Source organism: Canis lupus, chromosome 20 (assembly GCF_003254725.2).
Source record: "Canis lupus dingo isolate Sandy chromosome 20, ASM325472v2, whole genome shotgun sequence".
NCBI lineage: Eukaryota > Metazoa > Chordata > Mammalia > Carnivora > Canidae > Canis > Canis lupus.
Genome location: NC_064262.1, coordinates 43914123 through 43936163, shown reverse-complemented (window position 1 = coordinate 43936163; position 22041 = coordinate 43914123). Strand labels below are relative to the sequence as shown.

The following is a 22041-nucleotide window of genomic DNA, read 5'->3' as shown; positions in this document are numbered from 1 at the left end:
CTTAAAAATTGTTTTTATGGATCCCTGGGTGACTCAGCCATTTAGCTCCTGCCTGCGGCCCAGGGTGTGATCCTGGAGTCCCGGGATTGAGTCCCCCATCGGGCTCCCTGCATGGAGCCTGCTTCTCCTTCTGCCTATGTCTCTGCCTCTCTCTCTCTCTCTCTGTGTCTCTCATGAATAAATATATAAAAATCTTAAAAAATAAAAAATAATAAAATAAAAAGTTAAACAAGCAACCTATGAGAACAAATGTAGACCACTCAAACTATAATGACTTGGTAAGCCAAGTAGAATAAAAGCTTCTTGGTTACAAAGTGCACTCACAGGTAAAAGAACCAGGAATGAAATACAACCCAGGCTGGCTTTTATGAAAAAGGAAAGTGATGGTAAAGGCAACAGATACAATGTTGGCTGCTACCTGGGTTGGAAACAACACCATGGAGATCCATCATGAAGTGTTTCTTTGAAGTAACATGGGTCCCCACAAATCTCGGTCCCACCAAATGACTGAGCGGATCCCAACCAAAGTGTGAAAGTCACAGATGATGAAGAAAGACTGAGGAACCGTCACAGATCAGAGGAGACTAAGGAAACAGGGATGACTAAATGCACTGTGGGAGGCTGGACCAGAAAAAGGGCATTAGGGTAGAGACTGGGGAAATCTGAATAAAGCCTGTTGTTCAGCTAAAGAGCACTGTACTAAGGTCAGTGTCCTGGTTTTGATCATTGCTCTGTGGTTCTGAAGGTGTTGACATGAGAGGAAGCTGGGAGAAGGGTACAGGAGAACAAACTGTACTATTTTTCGAATTTTCTGCATATCTAAAATTGATCAAAATAGTTTTTTTTTTTTTTTTTTTAACAAAAGGATTTGCAGTGACAGAACCTTCCATGGGGATTACTCTGGATACTTAAAACAAATAAAACAAAATCGTCATCATTCTACTTTTCTAATTCTATCATCTTTTCCTTTTCCAAAACAACTGAATGCCACAGTGCCTCTTAGGTCTTGCTTAAGAACAATGCAGCTGCTTGTTACTCACTGGCAACAGTATTTCTCCAGTTACAAACTGCAAAATAAATGGATGTGATACACCAGAAAATGGCACTGACAAGACAGAAAGGAAGAATCTTAACCATCCGCTGCCAGAGAGAAATGTGACAGGCAAGATGGCCCATGACACACATCTGAGTCACGACCAGAGGTGCATCATTGTCATGGTACTGGAGCCATAAAATATGTCTCTCAACAGCCTACCTGTCTTTTCCTTGATCTCACAGAGCACACTGAAGAGAGCCTGGCTTCATCCGATGGCAATTCAGAGCATGCTTTCTGAAAGAGAAGCAATAGAAGAGGCTGTTGAAAAAGAGAAGTTATCCTATCCACAAGAGTAAAGACCCTTCATATTACCTCTGCCAGTTCTTTTTTTTTTTTTTTTTTTTAAGATTTTATTTATTTGAGAGAGAGAAAGCATGAGTAGTGGGAAGAGAGAAAAGCAGACTCTCCACCAAGCAGGGAGCCCAATGTGGGGCCCCATCCCAGGACCCTGGGATCATGACCCAAGCTGAAGGCAGATGCTTAACAGACTGATCTACCCAGGCACCCTGCCTCTGCCAGTTCAGTTGAAAGTCGCTCTTCTTGGGGATCCCTGGGTGGCTCAGCGTTTTAGCATCCAGGGCGTGATCCTGGGTTCCCAGAATCGGGTCCCACATTGAGCCCCTGCATGGAGCCTGCTTGTGTCTCTGTCTCTGTCTCTGTCTCTGTCTCTCTCCGTCTCTCATGAATAAATAAATAAAATCTTTAAAACAAAAAGTCGCTCTTCTGAAGTTACAGTACAGAAGCATGTCATACAAATTCCATTTTGCAAAATTCAAGGAGCAATATACAAATACTCAAAACATTTGCCTTTATACGTAGAATTTTATTTTTATTTTTAAAGATTTATTTATTTATTCATGAGAGACATAGAAAGAGAGTCAGAGACATAGGTAGAGGGAGAAGCAGACTCCCCTGCAGGAAGCCCAATGTGAGACTTAATCCCGGGATCCGGGATCATGTCCTGAGCAGAAAGCAGATGCTCAACCACTGAGCCACCCTACATGTAGAATTTTAAACAATGCAAATTTAAATAATGCACGTAAGTCATCAAGAGCTATAAACTTTCAAGGTCTGTGTTCACACTATTGCCCTGTAGCAGCACTTTGATGCATAAGCAGAAACCCCAGCCATCCTACCCCAGTGTCAGTGAGACATTAATTTAGTAGCTGTTTACTGAACGGCCACCATGTGCCATATATCATTCTAGTGTCACAGGTACAGACAGATAAGGTGCCTACCCATGTGGTAGTTAAGACAGAGGGAGTGAGAGACACCAACACAACACAAACACAAACACAAGACAACCATGAGCCATGGCAGGTGCTTTGTGGCAACAAACCAGAGTGATGGCTAGGTTTATTAGAGTTTGCATGTGTCTGATGTGACATCAAACCTGAGACTGGAATAACAAGGTAAAGTCAGGCAGGAAAAGACAAGCTGAAGAGAGTAATAATTTAGGTAGAGGAAATAGCCAGTGCAAAGGCAAAGTGAGAATACACTTGGCTTTTTTTTTTTTTTAAGATTTTATTTATTCATTCATGAGAGGCACAGAGAGAAAGGCAGAGACACAGGCAGAGGGAGAAGCAGGCTCCTGGCACAGAGCCGGATGCGGGACTTGATCCAGGACCCCGGGATCATGACCTGAGCCAAAGGCAGATGTTCAACCACTGAGTCACCCAGGCATCCCAACACACTTGGCTTTTTAAGAGCCCAGGATGTGTAAAGGGTGAGGGAGAGAGCCATGAGGTAAAGTTAGACAAGGGGCCACCTAGAAGAGACTTGGCAGTCAGGGGAATTACTCTGGCTTTTGTTTGCCTGTGATGAGAACAGTGGTCTGCAGAAGAATGGCTCCCCAAGATGTCCATGTACTGATCCTCAGAGCAAGTTCCAAGGGAAAAAAGAACTCTGTGGATGTGACTAAGGTTAAGGACCCTGAGTTGGGGAGATCATCCTGGATTACTTAGATGGGCCCAATCTAATCACACAAGTCCTTAAAAGTGGACAACTTCTTCTAGCTATGGTCAGAGAGAGATGGTGACATGGAGACACTATGCTGTTGGCCCTGAAGATGGAGGAAGAAAGGACAAGCCAAGGAATGCAGTTGGCGTCAACAAGCTGGAAATGGACTCTTCCTCTATTGCCTACAGGAGAAAGGCAGCCCTTTGAAAACCTTGATGTTAGCCCAGAGAGACTCATGTTGTACTTATAACCTACAGAAATGGAAGACAATAAATAAATGTGTGCTTTTTAAAGCTGCTATTATTTGTTATAGTGGCAACAGAAAACCATTACAGGGAGCAATGAAATTTTACAGAGTAGTTATCACATGACATAAATTAGATTTTTTTATTAGTGTTGATTTTTTGAGATGTAATTCATATACCATAAAATTCACTCTTAAAAGCACACATACAATTCAGTGGCTATGAGGGTTCCAATTGCTCCATATCCTCACCAACACTTGCTATTGTCTTTTTCATTATAGCCACACAGCGGGTGTTGAGATAGTAGCTCATTGTGGTTTTGGTTTTCATTTCTCTAAAGACTAATGATACTGAACATTTTTTCATGTGTTTATCAGTCATTCTTCTTTTCTGGGGAAATGTCTATTCAAATACTTAAATACTTTGCTCATTCTTCAATGGGGCTGTCTTTTTATTGTTGAATTGTAAGAGTTCTTTATATATTCTGGATACTAGCTAGACTCTTATCAAATACATGACTTGCAAATCTCTTCTCCCATTATGTGAGTTGTTTTTACTTTCTTGATAGTGTCCTTTGAAGCACTGAAGTTTTTCTTTTTTTTTTTTTTAAAGAGTTTATTTATGAGAGAGAGAGAGAGAGAGAGAGAGAGAGAGGCAGAGACACAGGTAGAGGGAGAATCAGGCTCCATGCAGGGAGCCTGACGTGGGACTCGATCCCGGGTCTCTGGGATCACACCCTGGGCTGAAGGCGGCACTAAACCACTGAGCCACCTGGGCTGCCCAAGTTTTTCATTTTAATAAAATCCAATTTATCTATTCTTTGTTTTGGTGCTTGTGCTTTAGGCATCATATCTAAAAACCCATTGCTTAATTCAAGGTTACGAAGATTTATGCCTGTGTTTCCTTCTAAGAGTATTACAGGATTAGATCTTACACTTAGGTATTTGATCTATTTGAGTTACTTTTGTATATGATGTTAGTTAAGGGTTCAAAGTCATTCTTTTGCATGTGCAGATCCAGTTTTTCCAGACCATTTGTTGAAGGGACTATTCCTTCCCCACTGAATGGTTTTGGCACCCTTGTAGAAAATCAATTGATCATATATATGTGAGTTCATTTCTGCATTTTCAACTCTATTCCATTGATCTATTTACTTATCTTTAAGTGAATTGCATTTTATTTTTTATTTTAAAGATTTATTCACCTATTCATGAGAGAGAGAGAGAGAGAGAGAGAGAGGGGCAGAGACACAGGCAGAGGGAGAAGCAGTCTTCTCATAGGGAGCCCGATGTGGGACTTGATCCAGGATCCAAGGATCATGCCCTGAGCCAAAGGCAGATGCTCAACCACTGAGACACCCAGGTATCCTTATTTATTTATTTTTAAAGATTTTATTTATTTATTCATGAGAGATACAGAGAGGCAGAGACATAGGCAGAGGGGGAAGCAGGCTCCCTGCAGGGAACCCGATGCAGGACTCCATCCCAGGATCCTGGGATCATGCCCTGAGCCAAAGGCAGACGCTAAACCACTGACCCACCCAGGAGCCCCTTGAATTGCCTTTTTTTTTTTTTTTTTTTTTAGTTGCATTTTTAAAAGATCACTGTGGCTGCTCTGAGACCAAAATGGAAGGCAAGGGGTGGAACCAGGAACACAGTCTGGAGGCTACTATAGCTGGAATGGTCCAGAAATGCTGCTGGCTTAGTTTAGAGTTATGGAAGTAGACAAAAAGTAGATACATCTTGGGGCACCTGGCTGGCCCAGTCAGTAGAATATGCGACTTGACCTTGACATCCTAAATTTGAGTCCCATATTGGGCGTGATGCCTACTTAATGAAAAAAGGAAAAAAAGGTAGATAGATCTTTTACTTCTGTGATGGAATCAACAGGACCTCCTGATAATGTGGTGTGAGATTTTGGGGACAGAGGAGATTCAAGAATAACTACTAGTTTTAGGCCTGAGCAACCCAATGAAAGGAGATATCATTAACTACTATAGGGGTGACTGGAGGGCAGCAGGTTTAGGGAAGAAGGGTCTGGAAAACAGAGCGGTGTTTTGATCAGGTTAACTTGAGATATCTATGAGCTATCCAAAAGGAGGTATGAGGTAGGTAGCCAAGCACATGGACATGGACTCAAGGTTGGAGATAAGCAGTAAAAAGATGGGGAGTCTTGGGCATAGAGATGGCACTTTAGGTCACAAGACTTGAGGAAATCACCACAAGAGAGTATACATAGAGAGAGGTCCAGGCCCCAGGCCCATGGACTTATAGAAGTCAAGAAAAGCCTACAGAAGAGACTGGGACTGAACTGCCACTGAGGAGAAACCAAGAAAAGAGTTTCAAGGAGAGAAGAGCAATCTGTGAGAAATGCTTCTTAGAGGCTAAGCAAGAGAAGAACCCAGAAGAGACCATGGAATTAGCAACATGGAGGTCACTAGTGACTCAGCAGAGGGAGGAGAAGGGTGGGATAGAATGAGTGGAGGAGGGTAAGTGGAAGCAGCCAACCACAAACTCTTTGATCATAAAGGAGAGTAAAGAAATGCAGGAGGTGCTAAAATAAAAGGTGTTTATTTTTTTATTTTTTAAAGATCTTATTTATTTATTCATGATAGACACAGAGAGAAAGAGAGAGAAAGAGAGAGAAAGAGAGAGAAGGGCAGAAACACAGACAGAGGGAGAAGCAGGCGCATACCAGGAGCCCGACATGGGACTCAATCCCAGGACCCCAGGATCATGCCCTGGTCCAAAGGCAGGCGCTAAACCACTGAGCCACCCAGGGATCCCCCAATAAAAGATGTTTAATCATGTTTTTTATTTATTTACCATGCTGCTCTAATGTTCATAAGAATTATTACTTAATTTCTGCTAGACAGCTGGAGCATTATGGACCTTCTTTCCTGCCTCACAGTCATGTTATATACAGCAAAGTCTTCCCCGCTTCCTCCCTTCCTCCTTTTCCTTTCCTTAAGTAGACTCCAGGCCCAGCGTGTAGCCCAATATGGGGGTTGAACTCACAACCCTGAGATCAAGACCTGAGCTGAGATCAAGAGTCAGACGCTTAACCAACTAAGCCACCCAGGCAAGTGTAAGACTCTGATGGGTGGCTTGCCCCATTCTGGAGTCCTTACTCCTTTTTTTTTTTTTTTTTTTTTTTGGAGTCCTTACTCCTTCCCCTGTTCCCTTTAAAGCATTTACTATGACTGGTCTGGGCATGAGGAAGGCCTCAACTTACTGGTTTCAGAAACTCTAGGCCCGTACCATACTTGGCACACTAGCTGAGCAAAGACTCGTTGAACTGAAGAAGAGGTAGAAGCTAGAGATGTCAAAATGGCAGAGAATAGAAACAAAAAGTTTGAAGGCAGAGTTCTGATGTCTCCAGACTTAAACTTGGACAAATAGAGAAGTCAAAAATTGGGGTGAAAACCGCTGGGTTGCACCATCAAAGAAGGTAGCAGAAGCCAAGAGAATCACAGAGGTCTGTTGGGAGCCCCTCGTCTTGGTCTCTTTCTAAAGCCGAGGACACAGTGGGCACTCATCCACTCTAGGAATGAGGAAAAGTGTTAAGGGGTTTAATAGTGCTGCATGAGAAGAGAGAAGTAAGATCAAAAAGGATAATGGCCAAAGGACACTAGAATTGGGCAGGAGGGGGTTATGGAAAAAAAGGGAAAACTGCTTTAGTTTGAAAGAACAGGAGCCCTCAAACCCCTGGAGGGCTCAATCTGAAAGACAGGTTATAAATGAGTGTCTCAAGACATTTCTGAAGAATAGATGGTAGACAGGAGGTAATGACTATTGAGCTTTCTTTGGACCAGGACCAATACCTTAGAAAGGTTTGAATACTTTGAGAAGTACTTATACAAGGAACAGAATAAACTTTATGCTCACTCCTTGCTTGGCAAGGAATTCAAGGCCATGCTCCATTAGACAGCAGCTAAGGCAAGTAGTCACCCCATCTGAGTTCCCCTTTGAAAGCTGTGCCCTCCACTGTGCCTGATGGAGCCCCATTGCATGTCTTCATGCCCCCTGCCTTCCATGCACACATGCTTGCCCCAGCCAAGACTGTGGTGCCTTCTTTTTCTGCCTGGGCAAAGCTTTGCGTCCAGATGCATGGTCATCTCTTTGGGGCATGCTCGTGTCCCCCCGCCTCATTTAGCTAGATTCTAGGGTCTTAGCATCCACACTCATCTTGCTGCTAGGTGGCCTCCCTCAATCTTGACTAATTCCTTGTTTGGCTAATTCCTTGTCACACTTTCTCTGCCCACCCCCCTAACCATCCCCCCCCCCACCCACACTACCATAGCACTCTCCTATGTCTGCTGATCCTGAAACCGTGAGCTTTCGGGAATCATTGCTGTATCCCCGGGGCCTGGCACAAAACGAAGTTTTACTGAGTAAATGAGATTAAATCTGTAAGAATGAAACTTTAAAAACATCTTTAGCTTTATCCCAACTGTCCAGTTTCTCATAGCGCCTATAATCACCTTCTAGCTCCTATGAGCACGAAGTGATGTCATAGTCTAGTAAACCAGGTGTGGGGGTGGTGGCAATCTCTGGGAAAATCAGGGAAGGTGGCAGGTCAGCACCAGCGTTTCAGAGAACAGAGTCAAATCTCTGTCCAACCACTTCCTAGTTGTCTGACTTCAGGCAAGTTCTTACTCAGGTCCAGCTCTTCATCTAGAAACTATGTGAAGAACCATCCACTTTCTAGGGCTATTGGGAAGTTTAAATGAAGGAAAGCATTATTGTTTTCATTATTTTTAAAAAGTTTTATTTATTTACTTGACAGAGAGAGAGAGCAAGCGAGCCAAGCAAGGAGCATAGCAGAGGGAGAGGGAGAAGCAGACTCCCCTGCTGAGCAGGGAGCCTAATGGGGGGCTTGATCCCAGGATCCTGAGATCATGACCTGAGCCAAAGGCAGACACTTAACCAACTCCCTGTGTCCCCATTGTTTTCATTATCATCAACCACTGTGTCGACAGAGGCACTCAGTAACTGTCACTAAAATGAAAGAGGGGTACTTACTTATTTGTGAAACTTTTCTAAAACACTGCATGTTGCTTTACTTAATAAAACTACTTCAAAAGGGATTTTGCTGTGACCCTAGCTAGATTTTAGATAGCTTTAGGAAACTGTATTAAAACCAACAAAATCCAACTCTTAGGAAAAACATTCCAAAGACCACAAGACTTTCCCTTTGGCACTAGACCAAGCCAAGCTAAGCTAAGCATGTTAACCCTAAGAGCAAAGCTAAAACCTATAAGTAGGCTAAGAACAGAGCGGTGGCACTAAGTTGACTGGGATCTAACAAACCTTTCTAAGGATGACGAAAAGAAAAAATTTAACTTTAATTCTACTTCCTAGGTTTGGACTAGTAGACCTTATCTTGCTAATACTATCTAGCTTTGGGGAAATTCCAAACCATAAATTCCTCCTCTGACTCCCCACATACTTTGAATAGGCATGCTGAAAGCTGAATGCTCACTGACATGCATTCCAGAACTGAAGTCCTAAATATGGGGACACAGACTTTTAGAAAAGGGGCACACCATTCAGTTGACAGTTTATGCCTTGCTACTTGAGTAAGTTCTAAGGATAGTCAAAGCCAGATCATCTCCCTTTAATAATTAGAATTTAGTCTGTATTACAGGCAATGTTAATCTGCAGAAATACTGGAGGAATTAAGTCAGTCATGTAAATTTCTACTCCTAGAAAGTATCTAACATGTTTCACATGTAAAAATCAAGTTAAAAAAGAAATTCAAAGAAATTTTTTCTTCCTAAGAAAAGCTATGACCGCCCTTGTCATACCTATTATGCTGCCTAAAAGTGAACTTCTATTTTTTTTTTTAAGATTCTATTTATTTATTCATGACAGAGAGAGAGAGAGAGAGAGAGGCAGAGACACAGGCAGAGGGAGAAGCAGGCTCCATGCAGGGAGCCCGACATGGGACTCAATCCCGGGTCCCCAGGATCAGGCCCTGGGCTGAAGGCAGTGTTAAACCACTGGGCCACCGGGGCTCCCCCTAAAAGTGAACTTCTAAATATAATCTTTTTAGTTTCAAGTATACCACCCCATATACCACACTGCTTGCTCCTAAACAGTTATGACAGTAATCATTATCCATCATCCCTTTATTCACTATATATAAAGGGTTTTTTCCTTAAAACCTATTCCCATTCCCTAGCAGTCATTTTCTATTGCATTCAAGTTATATAAACACAATGTTAGGCTGTGGTTTCATAGACACTATAAAGGAAATATAGAAACAACCTTGAAACTTCCACAATCTGATTTTTTTAGATTAAAAATGTAAACAGGGGATCCCTGGGTGGCTCAGCGGTTTAGCACCTGCCTTTGGCCCAGGGCGTGATCCTGGAGACCCAGGATCAAGTCCCATGTCGGGCTCCCTGCATGGAGCCTGCTTGTGTCTCTGCCTCTCTGCCTCTCTCTCTCTCTCTCTGTGTGTGTGTCTATCATGAATAAATAAATAAATAAAATAAAAAAATAAAAATGTAAACAGACCCTGAAACAACAGGGTCTTGTGGCCTCAAGCCAAGATTTTCATTAAGAGAAAAAAAAAATCAACGATTTTTTGAATTTTATTTTTTCATTTATAATTTTCTTCCTAAATTAAGTAAGCAAAACAATGCTAATAAGTGACCCTTGTGATTAACTTAAAACCTATTATGACTGCAAACACAACTCAGGCTTCAAGAAGATAAGTTTCATTTGTCAGATTAACCAACTACTAGGTGAACTGACTCATGAAAATTTAAATAAAAGGGATGCTATTATCTCCACTTTTGAGAGCCTGATGTCTCTAAGTGTGGTTTAGGATCATCAGCATTGGCACCTTTGGGAGCCTGTTAGAAATGTGGATTCTTGGGCCCCATTAGGCCCCACTGGGACCTGCTACATCAGAACTTGCATTGCAATAAGATTCCCGCAGAAATTTGCTGCATGTCCAGCCAGAGAACTGCTCTAAAGCACCACTGTCCAGTATTTTCTACAATTATGGAAATGTTCTCTATCTGTGCTAATATGGTAGCCACTAGTCACATGTGGCTACTGAGCACTTGACATGTAGCTAGTGCAACTGAGGAACTGAGTATTTAATTTTAATTCATTTTAACTTAAAAAGACATATAGTGGAGCACCTGGGTGGCTCAGTTGGTATAAGAATCTGCCTTCAGCTCAGGTCATGATCCCAGAGTCCTGGGATCAAGCTCCACATCGGAATCCCTGCTCAGCAGGGAGTCTGCCTCTCCCTCTCCCTCTGTCTTTCCTCTCCTTCATGCTCTCCCTCACTGTCATTCTCAAATAAATTAAAAAAAAATTTTTTTTAAAGAAAAGACATACAGTGAGTGGTTACCAAATTGAACTGTACAACTCTGTAGTGAATCAGTGTGTACCTGTAAGCAAAGGGTGACCACTACAGTGAAATCTGCCAATCCAGCAACACGCAGCACAACTCACCTGTCATTCCAACATGCAGAACAACTTGAAGAAAGACAAGTCTTTTTCAGCTGCTCTCCCAGAACATCAGGTGTGGAGTATGGATCTCCAGATAACACTGTTACCATTCTACTTCCTTTCTCTACCAGGTTTCAAAAATCTACCCCTCAGTTCTAGAGTTCTCATACTAATTTCTTAGAAATATTACTACTGGACAAAAAATGAGTCTACCAGCCTTTGTTGAGAGGCAGCTTCCAGGCTGTGGGGCACTTGAAGCTGAGGATCTCCAAGGGGGTGGGAAGTGAGGGAGGGCCCAGAGCTTACAACAGATTTTTATGACTCATACATTCATTAAGAACCCTGGGAGAAGGGAAGAACTTTGAGCCTGACAGTTTTGACAGAGGAGTCCTCAACCCTAGTCTAATAACCCTCCTAAGCCTCTCATAAAGGTAGCCAAAGCAGATGAAATGAATTATGCAGAAACTGTAAAATGTTGTAAAATTTATTATTATAAAAAAACAAGGCTATGCATGATAGAGCAAAATACTCAGACAATCCTTGGCAAATGAGATAAAATTTCCTGCCTGACTTGTCTCATACAAGAAATGGATGAGCTCATCATCAGGGAATGGTTCCAAATCAGAAAATGCAGAACTGTACCTTCTCCAGGAAGAGCTTAGGGTATAGCTGAAGGTCAGAAGATCATTCAAGAAGACTGCTTATCCCTCACATAGGAAGTCTTCAGCTGACTTGGGCTGAATCTAAACTAAAGTGAAATATTCCAAAGTCCCTTACAGTCCACTGTGTAGCCCAAAGGAAGAACAATATACAGTTCACTATTCCAAGACTATCATGACAAAATGAATCATGCACAAGCACTTGGAGATGCCTTCCAAATAATGCAGAAAGGTGTAAGTAAGAATTCTGGTTTAAGGAGAATAGGTGTGCTTTCCCTCTTTAAGCACGCTTACGGTGACAAAATAGTTTGAAAGGGCCTTGAATGTGAGATGAAAAATTCTTTCTTGCTAGACAGTTAAGCTGAACTGACTCCAGGGCTATGAAGGGGTCAGGGTGCACCAAGAAAGGGCAGGGGCAGAAAGACTTGCAAAAGCCTCACCCAGTCGGTTGATCAGGACAGACACAATCTGCTCCCCCTCCCAGGTTGATAATCTACCAGGCTGCAAAGTTTTACTATGAGGAAAAGACCCACCCAAGCTATCTGCCTGGAGTGGAGTAAGTGATCCACCTGAGGACTGAAGACTGTTGTCTGAACTTGGGTGGCTTTTAGAGCTATATCCAAAGAAGGGGGGCAGATCTGAAGCTTCTAAGTCTCAAAATAAAAGCCCCAGGGGCCTTTCTACCTCAAAAAGAAACCAGGAACCAGCTACCTAATAACCACGTTGTCATGCATGTATAATGCCCCACTATTCAATGTCCTAGCCTTAAAAGAAAAAGAAAAAGCTGTCTTCAAGAATAGCAAGGAAGAGGTCACTGACTGCACACCATTCTAAAGTCTATCTAGGGGAGTACTGGATTGCTGTAAGAAGAGTGCACCTTGGGGTTGTAATGGGGTGACAGATGCTTGAGGAAGGCCACACCTGAGCAGAGCTAACTCCTTAAGCAGCTCCCTACCTAGAACAGAAAGAACTTGGGAGCTCCACAAACACCCAAAGCACTGTCTCTGTGATTCCTGGGTGTGAAGAGCCCATTTCCCTCTCCCCAGCTCCTCCTAATCCTTCCAGAATCTGAAGTGCCACAAACTTTACTACATGATAGGTGCCAGGCATTGTGCATAGTCCTGGGAATACAAAGGAAAATAAGACAAAGCCCCTGCTCTCAGACAAGTCTAGCAGACAGGGTATCACACAGGGCACCCCCTCTCTAGGCCCATCTCTTTTTTCCCCTGGTGCCAGGAATCACCTCTAGTCAGCACACACTTATTATGATAACTATTTATAAATCAGTCTCCCACGCACCCCACTTTTCAATGATGTCTGAGAGGGCAGAGAACATCTTAGCCAACTTGGTTTCTCTAGCACCTAGCACAGTGCTCCAAAACGTAGAATGAACATAGTAAGGGAGGAGGATAATAATACTCTTAACTTTCCAGAAAGAGTCTATGAAACTGCAGAAAGTGGACAATCCACAAGAAGCAAAGGAAAGTGAGAAGAACAAATGCATGCTGAATCCATCTTTTCTTTGCCTCCTCCTTCCTGTGGCTGCTGTTCACTTGGCTTTGACATAACCCCTCCTCACTAGAGGGCTCTAGCGACTGCACCAGACCCTAGTCCCAGCCCCAGGGACCATCCTTCACACCCAAATAGGCCCCATCCTCCAAAAGGACTTTGGTCCTTTCCTATTTTCCAATAATTTGAGCAGGCCCCCAACACAATGGGTTGCCTTGTGAAGCCGATTCTACTGTTCCTGGCTGGCTGACAAGTGGTGGGTGGAAGCAAGTAGGACAGGTCGTCTTAAAACTGCTATGGTTTTTCCCAGCGCAATTGAAATAAAATCCAAACTCCTTCCTAAGACTTGTGGGTCCTGTGTGGTCTGGTGCCAACCCCTCCCCAAACTGAACTTGGGATTTTAAGTCTCTGGCTCTGCTTTCTCTTCCAGCTCTTTCCCGCTCCCGGGGGCCCGAAAGCGCCGTGTCCTCAACACCTGACTTCCCATAGCATGCCATCCCTTTTCTCAGAGCTTTTCTCACAATGTATACTTGGTTTTTGCTACTTTCTCTCCCTCACTACTAGGAGTCTGAGAGAAGGGACTGTGTCAGCAACCCAGCTGGGTGTCCCACACAGTATCTAATGCATATTTGCTGAGTTAATAAAAAGGCGGCCCTCCATCCCCACCCAGCAGCTCCTCCACTAACCCTTTTTCCTGATGGTTCCCACACCAAGTCACCCCCATCTCCTCATCCGTAAGTCCCACTGCCCACAACTCACTCTCCATCATCTCTCTCAAAACTTCCCACCTCAGAAGTCTCACTAATGCATCCATTTAGCTGTCCATCCTTCACAAATCCCATCTCTCAGCCCTTACACCTTCCTTCTTTCCTCTTAACCCTTACATTTCATAAGCCTCAAAACTGCCTTTCACCATATACCTCCCCATCCACAAACTCCCCTTAAACCCATCCCTCTCACCCCAGGATGGGCCCCTAAAACCCATCACCCGCTGCTTAGCCCCATAAGCCTTTCAATCTGTCGCAGTTTAACCTCATAAATCCCTTCGGCCTCAGAACCCGCCCCCCCTCAGCCTCCCCGAGCCCCCACATCTCCCCTCTCACGCTCTCACCCTGCACCCTCCTCACCCCTCAGCCTCCAGTCAACTTGGCCTTGGCCCCTGGGCCCGCCCCCTTCTCTGCCGCCACTCTGGGTGGCCCCGGCCCCCGCCCCCGTCGAGCCCGCGCAGCACCTGGCCTGCGCCTCCTCCAGGCTCTGGTCGGTGATGGCCATGATCTGCTGCAGGACCTCGCCTGTGTCGGGGCCCGGCGGGGGCCCGGGCGGCGGGCGGCGCGGGGCCGGGGGAGGCGGCGCGGGGCGCTGCGGGCGCGGAGGGGACTCCATGGGCGGCGGGGCCGGGCCGGCGCTGACACGGTGCCGCCGGGCCTGGAGCGCTCACAGGTCGCCGCAGCCAACCACCGCCCCCCGCGCGCTGTGCGCGCGCGCGCCCAGACCCCACCCCTCGCCGCTGCCTCCCGCCAACCGCCGCCAGCCAGGCCGCCGCGCCCCGCCCACGGACACGCCCCGCCGCCTCCGCCAGCCAACTGCCGCCGCCCGGGCCGCCGCGCCCCGCCCACAGACGCGCCCTTAACAGCTCCCTTCAGCGGCCCAGGACTCGGCTGGGAGTTGCCGAGGCAACGGCTCTTCGCACCCACACCCTCCTCCTTCCACCCCTCAGCTCTCCGCCTTCCTCACCAGCTCAGAGCAAGGACTCCCGCTTAGGGACCTTAATCCTTCCTGGGGCCCTCACGTCTCCTCAGAGCCCCTGCCCCTCCTCGGAGAGGTCCCGCATTTTCTCAGAGACCCTCAAGTCTGAGTCCACCGCCCCCGCCGACATCGCCGCAGAGCCCTTACTCCCCTGCAGAGCTCCCACTCCTCACAGGTCTCCACTCAGATGCCCCCACTTCCTCAGGAACCCACATCTCTTCCCAGTCCCCACTTTTCAGAGAACCCCACTCCTCCTTCAAACCACCCCTTCCTTCTCAGAAATCCTGAGATTTCTCAGATCCCCACCAAAACCCACCATCTTCAGAAGCCCTGAGACCCAGGCCCCCCCTCAGTACCCTAAGGGTCCCCTCAGTCTCCGCCCCATCAGGTGGGTCCCTAGGGCTCCCGACCTCCTGGCTCTACCCCCCTCTCCCCGGAGCTTTTGACGAGGGGTGCAGTTGTGTGTGGTGATGGTGGCTGGAAGATTTGCACGGAGAGATTTTTCTCTGCTACACAAATCAATTCTCTTTTCAAGGTCCAGCTTATAAATGACCTCTGGTTTATCCATTCTCTCCATCAACTGCAATCTGACCCTAGAACACCCAAGCAGACTTATTGAACTACTGAAGGATGCTTCCTGAGGGTCTCCTCTGAGGTGTACCCCAAGTAACAGTGAATCTCCACAAGTCTTGGTTTCTAGCCAGTAGTGCTCACTGCATCAGAGAAGGATCGTCGAGTGAGAGAAAAGGAACCGACTGGACACGAATCACTTCTCCAAAGTCACTGGGACCTGGTGGAGCCTCTGCTCTGAGGACAGATTCCAGACGCAGTCTCATAAAGGTCCTCAGCCTCTCTGCGAACCCTTTGGGGTAGGGCCCACCTTCTTCCCATTGCTGCTGGAGAGGAAACTCAAACACCATCTGGTGTGATTGGATTGGAGGACTCCAAAAAAGACAGCAGGGAATGGAAATGAATGATAGAGGCTGGTGTTAGGAACCACTTCAAAAGCTCTCTGGTGGGGTTCCTGGGTGGCTCAGTGGTCAAGCGTCTACTTTTGGCTCAGGTCATGATGGGGGGTAGGCCCTGGGATCGAGTCCCACATCAGGCTCCCCACAGGGAGCTTACTTCTCCCTCTGCCTATGTCTCTGCCTCTCTCTCTCTGCATCTCTCATGAATGAATAAAATCTTAAAAAAAAAAAAAAAAAAAAAAAAAAAGCACTCTCTGATTAAGGAAACTCAACACTGGGTCCCAATAAGAGAAAGTACTAGAATTTGTGGGGACCATGGAGGGTTGTTGCCCTGCACAAAAGTTCAGCAGCTAGTGCAGCCCTACACAGGAAGCCTAAGTTATGGGTAATTTTGGTGTCTTTCAGAGAACAGTGGTGGAAGCAGGGGGTTGAAAGCTTTAGGGATCAAAGGTTGAAGGGAAGAGAGACCTACAAGAGAGAGAAAAACCAATGGGACAAGATGCCAAAGGAGACCAGAGGACTATGGGTTAGAACTGGGGGATGCTGATGCAAGAGCAAGTGAAACACAGCTACCTTTGGGCTCTCCACCCTATAGGAATTGGTGTTGACACCCAAAGGGACATGTTTGTCTAATAGTCCTAGAGCTCCATGGAGGCAAGGAATGTATCTTTTATGGTCCTGTGCCCAGATCCATGGTGGAAGGCACTTGGTTGGCTCACCATCTCTGGAGATTCTGGCCTCAGGCCCTAGAAGATGTGCTGCCCACCTTGGACCCTGAAGTTCCCAGCAACCCAGTTCATTCTTGCCTCCTCACAGAGCTGTCTTAGGACAAAGGGAGTTTTCCCAAAGGGAAAGCCAGCCCCATTTAACATAGGACTAGATTTTTTTTTTTCTTTTTTTTTAGGACTAGATGTTTTTGGTTCTTCAGTAATATATGCTTTACTGGCTTAAGAATTTGGCTTCTAATGCACGGCCTGAGTCCAAATTCTGGCTATTTAGCATGTGAACCTTAAGTAGAGCTATAACCCTGTCTCCTCCCTGCTGAAGTAGAAGCAGAGAATCCAGATTCTAGTCTATACTGTACCTGGCAGGATGCCTCTATGAGCATCTGAGGGTGGGGCTCATCATGGCATGTCTAAAGCCTTGGAGGGCTGTGAGGTGAGGTGAAGAAAACCAGGCTGAGTTTGTGACCAATTCTGGACATTGTAGGGATCCAAAGCTCTTTCTCCAGGGGCCTCTCAAGTCTCTCGGTTCACCTCCATAGCCTTTTGAAGCTGTGTAACCAGCCACAGGCCATACTGCAACTTCACTGTCTTCATGTGAAAATAAGTGTGCATCTGCACCACAAGATGCAAGTAATGATTAAATAATGCACCTACAGTGCTTGTCAGCATGCCAGGCACATCAGAGGAGCTGGAGAAACAGCAACTCTCAAATCCTGCACCCTACTCTGTGGGCCCCACTCCCACTGTGGGATCGACACACATGACTGTAATAGTCTGGACTCAGACGAAAGGAGAGGCAGGAGAAAGAGGGCTCACACAGGTCAGAGACCACTGTGGGCTCTAGAGGACAGAGACAGATGGGGGTGAGTCAGAGGCAGGGGAGTAGGCAAAACGGAGGCAAGACCTCCAACAAGAGAGATTGAATAGGGCATCTGGCTGGCTCGGTTAGCAGAGCATGCCACTCTTGATCTCGCGGTTGTGAGATCGAGTCCCATGTTGGGTAGAGAGTTTACTTTAAAAAGAGAGAGAGCTCAAGAATAAATAAATAAAATCTTTAAAAAAAAAGTTTAAAAAAATAAAATAAAAAAATAAAAAAAAAGAGAGGGAGTAACAGCTGTACAGAGATCAAAGAGAAAAGAGAACTAGGGCTGAAGAGATCCCAGCCTAGCCCAAGCCTAGGTGCACAATTCTGGGACACAGGGACAGATGGACCATCTGAGTTGATGACAAAATGCTCTGGAGACCTCAGCAGAGAGAAAGGTTTACTCCTTATAGCACGTTCTCCCCACAAACTCCTCAATTCTAATAGGGACAGGCAGGACCCCAGAGGCTGCAAGGGTCCACAAACCTTTTCCCAGCTCATGCTCAGCACCCCTCAGTCTGCACCCCTGAAGAATCAGATTCAGGCAGATAGCGCATCCATGGTCCATCCTTGTCACTCTGTCGCACTGAGCAGAGTGGCCTGAGAGGGCTCTCATCTCTCCCATCTTTTTTTTTTTTTTTTTTTTTTTTTTTTTTTTTTTTTTTTTAAAGATTTATTTATTTATTTATTCAGAGAGAGCGAAAGAGAGGCGGAGACACAGGCAGAGAGAGAAGCAGGCTGTACGCAGGGAGCCTGACGTGGGACCCGATCCGGGGTCTCCAGGATCACACCCTGGGCTGCAGGCGGCGCTAAGCCGCTGCGCCACCGGGGCTGCCCTCATCTCTCCCATCTTAAACACCCACACCACCACAGACAGGGAAGTAGTCCACAGGGTTTACCAGGGATGAGTGGTAAAAATAGAAAATGTCGGTTAAAAACCCCCACAACCTGAGATGATTGAAGGGCAGATTCCTGAATCCCTTCTGACTCTCTCCTGGGCATTGGGAGATGACCCCACTCCCCCAGGCCCTGGGGCAGGCTGGCAGTGGAGTTGTGCCATAGCAGACTGAAGGTCTGTCCTGCAGCTTAGGTAGAGCCAGGTGCATTCACCAGTGGTCGGAGGCCATAATCTGGCATTTGCAGCACCCCACTGAAGTCCCAGGTCGGCTAAAGGGTGGAGTCCATCAAGGAGTGGCCATTCTCAGGAAGCATGATGCGAGTGCTGGCACCTGTTCGGGCGGAGGGTGCATAGCGGGCAGACTCGTGGGTGGACCGGCGTAGGCACAGACAGCAGAGGAGGCGGCGGAAGGTGCGGCGCATCTCAGCATCTCGGCACGAGTACACCACGGCGTTGACCAGTGAGTTGGCCTCGGCCAGGAGTAGGAAATACTTCTCCACCGCCAGGACGTTGCAGGACTTGCAGCCCAGACCATCCAGGAGCAGCACCACCTGGCCTGGAGTCCAGCAGACCACGAACGCCCCTATAGGATGGAGCCTGAGGTGAGCAGGGCTAGCTATTGGGGCCCAAAACCCACAGGTCAGAGCTCAGGCCTGGAAGGAGCTCCAGAGCTCAGACAACAGCCGTGTAGTTTGCAGGGCAAGAGCCGCCTGACACCTTTCTCTGATTTATCTGCCAGAAGGGATGCCTTTCCTAACCTGGTACACGGTAGACAGGGTGCTGGACATTTCTACATGAAAATTTGTTCTATGAGGGGAAGGAGGTCATGTGGGAGAGGTGTTACTTGGTGGGGGGAAAGGGGGTCATAGGGAAGAGTCACTCCTTGTTCTTAGGGGTAGGGGAGTGTATCCTTGCAGGATAACCTGGCTACCTCCCCCACTCAGACCACTCTACAGCCAGACTGACCTCATTACTCCCTACTAAGAACTCTTGAGGGCTTCCCACAGAACTCAGAACAAAATCTGACTCTTGCCTGTGCCCTTCGAGGCGGTGCTGACCTTTTCTCCTGCTTCTCTCCAGCCACACGGGCCTCCTCTCCTCTTTGGAGGCACAGCCCAGTCCTGCGGGACTCTCACCTTCTGTTCCCTCTGCCTGGAAGTCTTCCCTTCCCAGCATTCAGGTCTCTGCTCAGATGTCACCTCCTTGGAGAACATTCCCCACCCAAATCATGCCCTCCCATGCCTTGTGGGAGTTGGGGGGAAGCAGGGTTCCCGAAACCCTGGGCCAGCTGAGGACACTCACTCACCCAGGATAATGACAACGGTCTTGACCAGGCTGAGTGTGGTCTCTCGGTATCGCGGGTGGCAGCTGACGTGCTCTGCCATGCGCTGCACCCTCCGCCTCACATAGAAGAAAATGCGGGTGTAGACAGCCACCATGAGCAGGAAGACAAGCAGGCTGGACAGGGCCCAGACAGCCAGATAGGAGCGGCTGAGCAGGGGGGCCATGCGTGAGCAGCGGTCCAGGGCACAGAGGCAGTGCCAGGAGTGGGCCGGCAGCAGCCCCAGGCCCAGTGCAGCCACCCACACCCCCACGATGAGCATGACGACTCGGCCTCTGGGCAGGCGGCTGTGCAGCTGCACAGCCATCACGCTGCGGTGCCGCTCCACGGCGATGGCTAGCAGTGTGGCCACTGATGCCGTCAGGCTGGTGTCCAGCAGGCCCTGCCGCACGAACCAGCCCTCCAGCGAGAGCCGGGCCGTGCGAGGGCCAGTGTGGAACATAAGGAAGAGGTAGGCCACACCAGCAAAGAGGTCAGCCGCGGCCAGGTTGCCAAGCAGGTAGTAAATGGGCTGGTGGAAGCGTCGGTTGGAAGCAATGGCTGCGATGACCAGCAAGTTGGTCAGCAGCACCAGCACGCTGACTGTCAGCCCCAGGGCCACCACAACCACATCTTTGGGCCGCCAGTGGGAGCTGAGTTCCTTGCCACTGTTGTTGTAGAAGAAGCCGATGGTCTCGTTGTAGTAGCACTGGCCCATGGTGACCATCTGGGGGCACAGAGGGAGAGGTCAGTATAGGTGGCATTTGTTCGAAGGACACAAGAATGAGCAGCAGCCAGTGAGGGCGGGGGTCAGGACAGGAAGGGCAAGGGTCTCAGACTCGGTAAAGTGGCAGTGGTGGAGCCCAGGGTAACCGGGAAAGCAAGCTCCCTGGTGGGAGTGTGGGGGATGGGCAGCTGTTGCTCATTTACTAATAAGACCCTTACAAAGATGGTCTATCCCATCAAATCAAATGACTGGCTGTTTGTTTTAACTTAAGCAAAATCAAACAAACGAAAACAACAAAAAAATCATCTACTACCCAAGCGCGCCCAATCTGTACTGGGGGGGTGAGTGGCGGGGAAGGAGGGACAAAGCGCCAGGAGCTGTGCAAGTGGGTGAGGGACGGTACGCTCGCTGCTGGGATCAGTGCACAAAGTAGAGCCCAAGGGGCGTGTGTGAGCAGGGTGGAGTCGCTGCTGGGACCCTGCGGGCAGTCCGTGCTTGAGCGTGGAAGTGACCGGGTCCACCAGAGCCGGCAGCGACGCGGCCCCAGAAGTTGGGCGGCGGGTGCTGGGCGCGAGCGTTCCCGAGGCGGGCGGGGTATCGGGCAGTGACGGGTGGGACGGAGGACCCCGGCGGTCTCCCAGACAAAGGGGGCGGCCAGGGAGGCGGCGGCCGCGGGGCCTCCAGGCGCCCCCAGGCGCCCCCAGGCTGGAGGAGGAGCCGGGGCTAAGGGGAGGAGGGGGCGGTGCCCGGGCCCCGCAGGCACGTGCCGCGCCCTCCCGGGGACCCGCGCCCGCCCGCCACCGTCAGTACCGGCCTCGTCTGGGCGGCCCGTCACGTCGCAGACGGGCGGCCTCCCGGGGGGACGGGGTAGGCCCCAGACCCATAGCCTGGGGGCCACCGCGGGAGCCGACGAGCGTCCGGGTGCGCTGGGCGCGGGCGCCGAGAGCCGAGAGCCGGAGGGCGGGGTCCCGCCCCTGCCTGGGCGCGGCGCCCCGCCCCCGCCACCTGGGAGCCCCGCCCCGCCCCCGCCACCTGGGGGATCCCGCCTCCGCCGGCGCGGTCGGGACGGGGTCTCCCGGAACCGCAGCCCCCCACCGTTTCCTCCCGGCCTCGCGGTCGCCCCTGCACTTCCGGCGCGGGACCCCCGCCCCCGCCCCCGCCCCCGCCCTCGCCCGCCCCACGCGCAGTTTCGAGCCCCCGGGGGCCGAGCCACTCACCGCGCCAAGTCCCCGCCGTGACCTCGCGCCGCCTGGGCGCAGCTCCGGGTGGTCTCAGGGTCCGCGCCCCCGCCCGGCCCCACCCCACCCGCTCCCCGCCGTCCAATCCGTCGCCGAGCTCCAAGCCACGCCCTGATCCGACCGGGCTCCCACCGCCGGGACCCCCGCCCCGCCTCCGCTTCCCCGGCCCCGAGATACCGCGCGCGCGGCCCCCGGGGCCCCACGGACCTCTCCGGCCCCAGCTGACCCTCGGGCCGCGCTCAAGTTTCTGGAAATCCCACCCCCACGCCCTGCGCCCGCGGCCGCGCTGCCCCCTGCCCGGCCCGGCTGATGGCGGCCCTAGGCTCCCACGGCCCAGAGCACACAGCCCCATTGTCCCGGTTATCTGCACTTTGTTATATTTGTTTGATTATGCAGGACCGGATCGGGGACGTGGAGCTCCGGGAGGGACGGGCCGTTGTGACTCAGCCGGGTGCCCGGGCCCAGCCCGTACTTCTTGTAGGTGCTCAAGGATGTTTGGGGATGAAAGGGGGCCTTAGTTCCTCCAGTGGGTAAAGTGGGGCCAAAGGATGCTGCCCTCCCCTCTCTCTCTCCCATCACCCTTGCCTGGCAAAAAAAAAAAAAGACACTCAAG

At 49.0% G+C, this 22041-nt stretch overlaps 2 protein-coding genes across 6 annotated transcripts in view; both read right to left on the bottom strand.

Annotated features, from left to right (window-relative positions):
- Nucleotides 1-14343, bottom strand: part of PBX4 (PBX homeobox 4) — a 36541-nt gene extending 22198 nt beyond the window's left edge. The window contains 3 exon segments of the mRNA XM_025458197.3: nt 1256-1295; nt 1297-1330; nt 14175-14343. Of these exon segments, the coding sequence (XP_025313982.3) occupies nt 1256-1295; nt 1297-1330; nt 14175-14326 (226 nt within the window). The 5' untranslated portion in view covers nt 14327-14343.
- A 3781-nt stretch (nt 14344-18124) lies between these two features.
- Nucleotides 18125-21512, bottom strand: LPAR2 (lysophosphatidic acid receptor 2). Of its 5 annotated transcripts, none has more exons than XM_025458203.3 (4): nt 21408-21512; nt 19449-20190; nt 19201-19302; nt 18125-18725 (listed from the first exon to the last, which is right to left on the bottom strand). In XM_025458203.3, the coding sequence occupies exons 2-4, from the start codon at nt 20188-20190 to the stop codon at nt 18412-18414; spliced, it is 1158 nt and encodes a 385-aa protein (XP_025313988.1). In that variant the 5' UTR covers nt 21408-21512; the 3' UTR covers nt 18125-18411. The 5 variants fall into 5 exon arrangements, with proteins under 5 accessions (XP_025313988.1, XP_025313989.1, XP_025313987.1 ...); XM_025458204.3 differs by lacking the exon at nt 21408-21512 and adding an exon at nt 21005-21260; XM_025458202.3 differs by lacking the exon at nt 21408-21512 and adding an exon at nt 21001-21259.
- Between the last annotated feature and the right edge of the window lie 529 nt (nt 21513-22041).

Coding starts and splice junctions, on each gene's coding strand:
- LPAR2 (XM_025458203.3), bottom strand. CDS start 20,190: ATGGTCACCATGGGCCAGTGCTACTACAACGAGACCATCGGCTTCTTC. Junction 19,303..19,448: donor GACCGTTGTCATTATCCTGG/GTGAGTGAGTGT, acceptor TGGGAAGGGAAG/ACTTCCAGGCAGAGGGAACA. Junction 18,726..19,200: donor GGAGAGAAGCAGGAGAAAAG/GTCAGCACCGCC, acceptor TCCATCCTATAG/GGGCGTTCGTGGTCTGCTGG.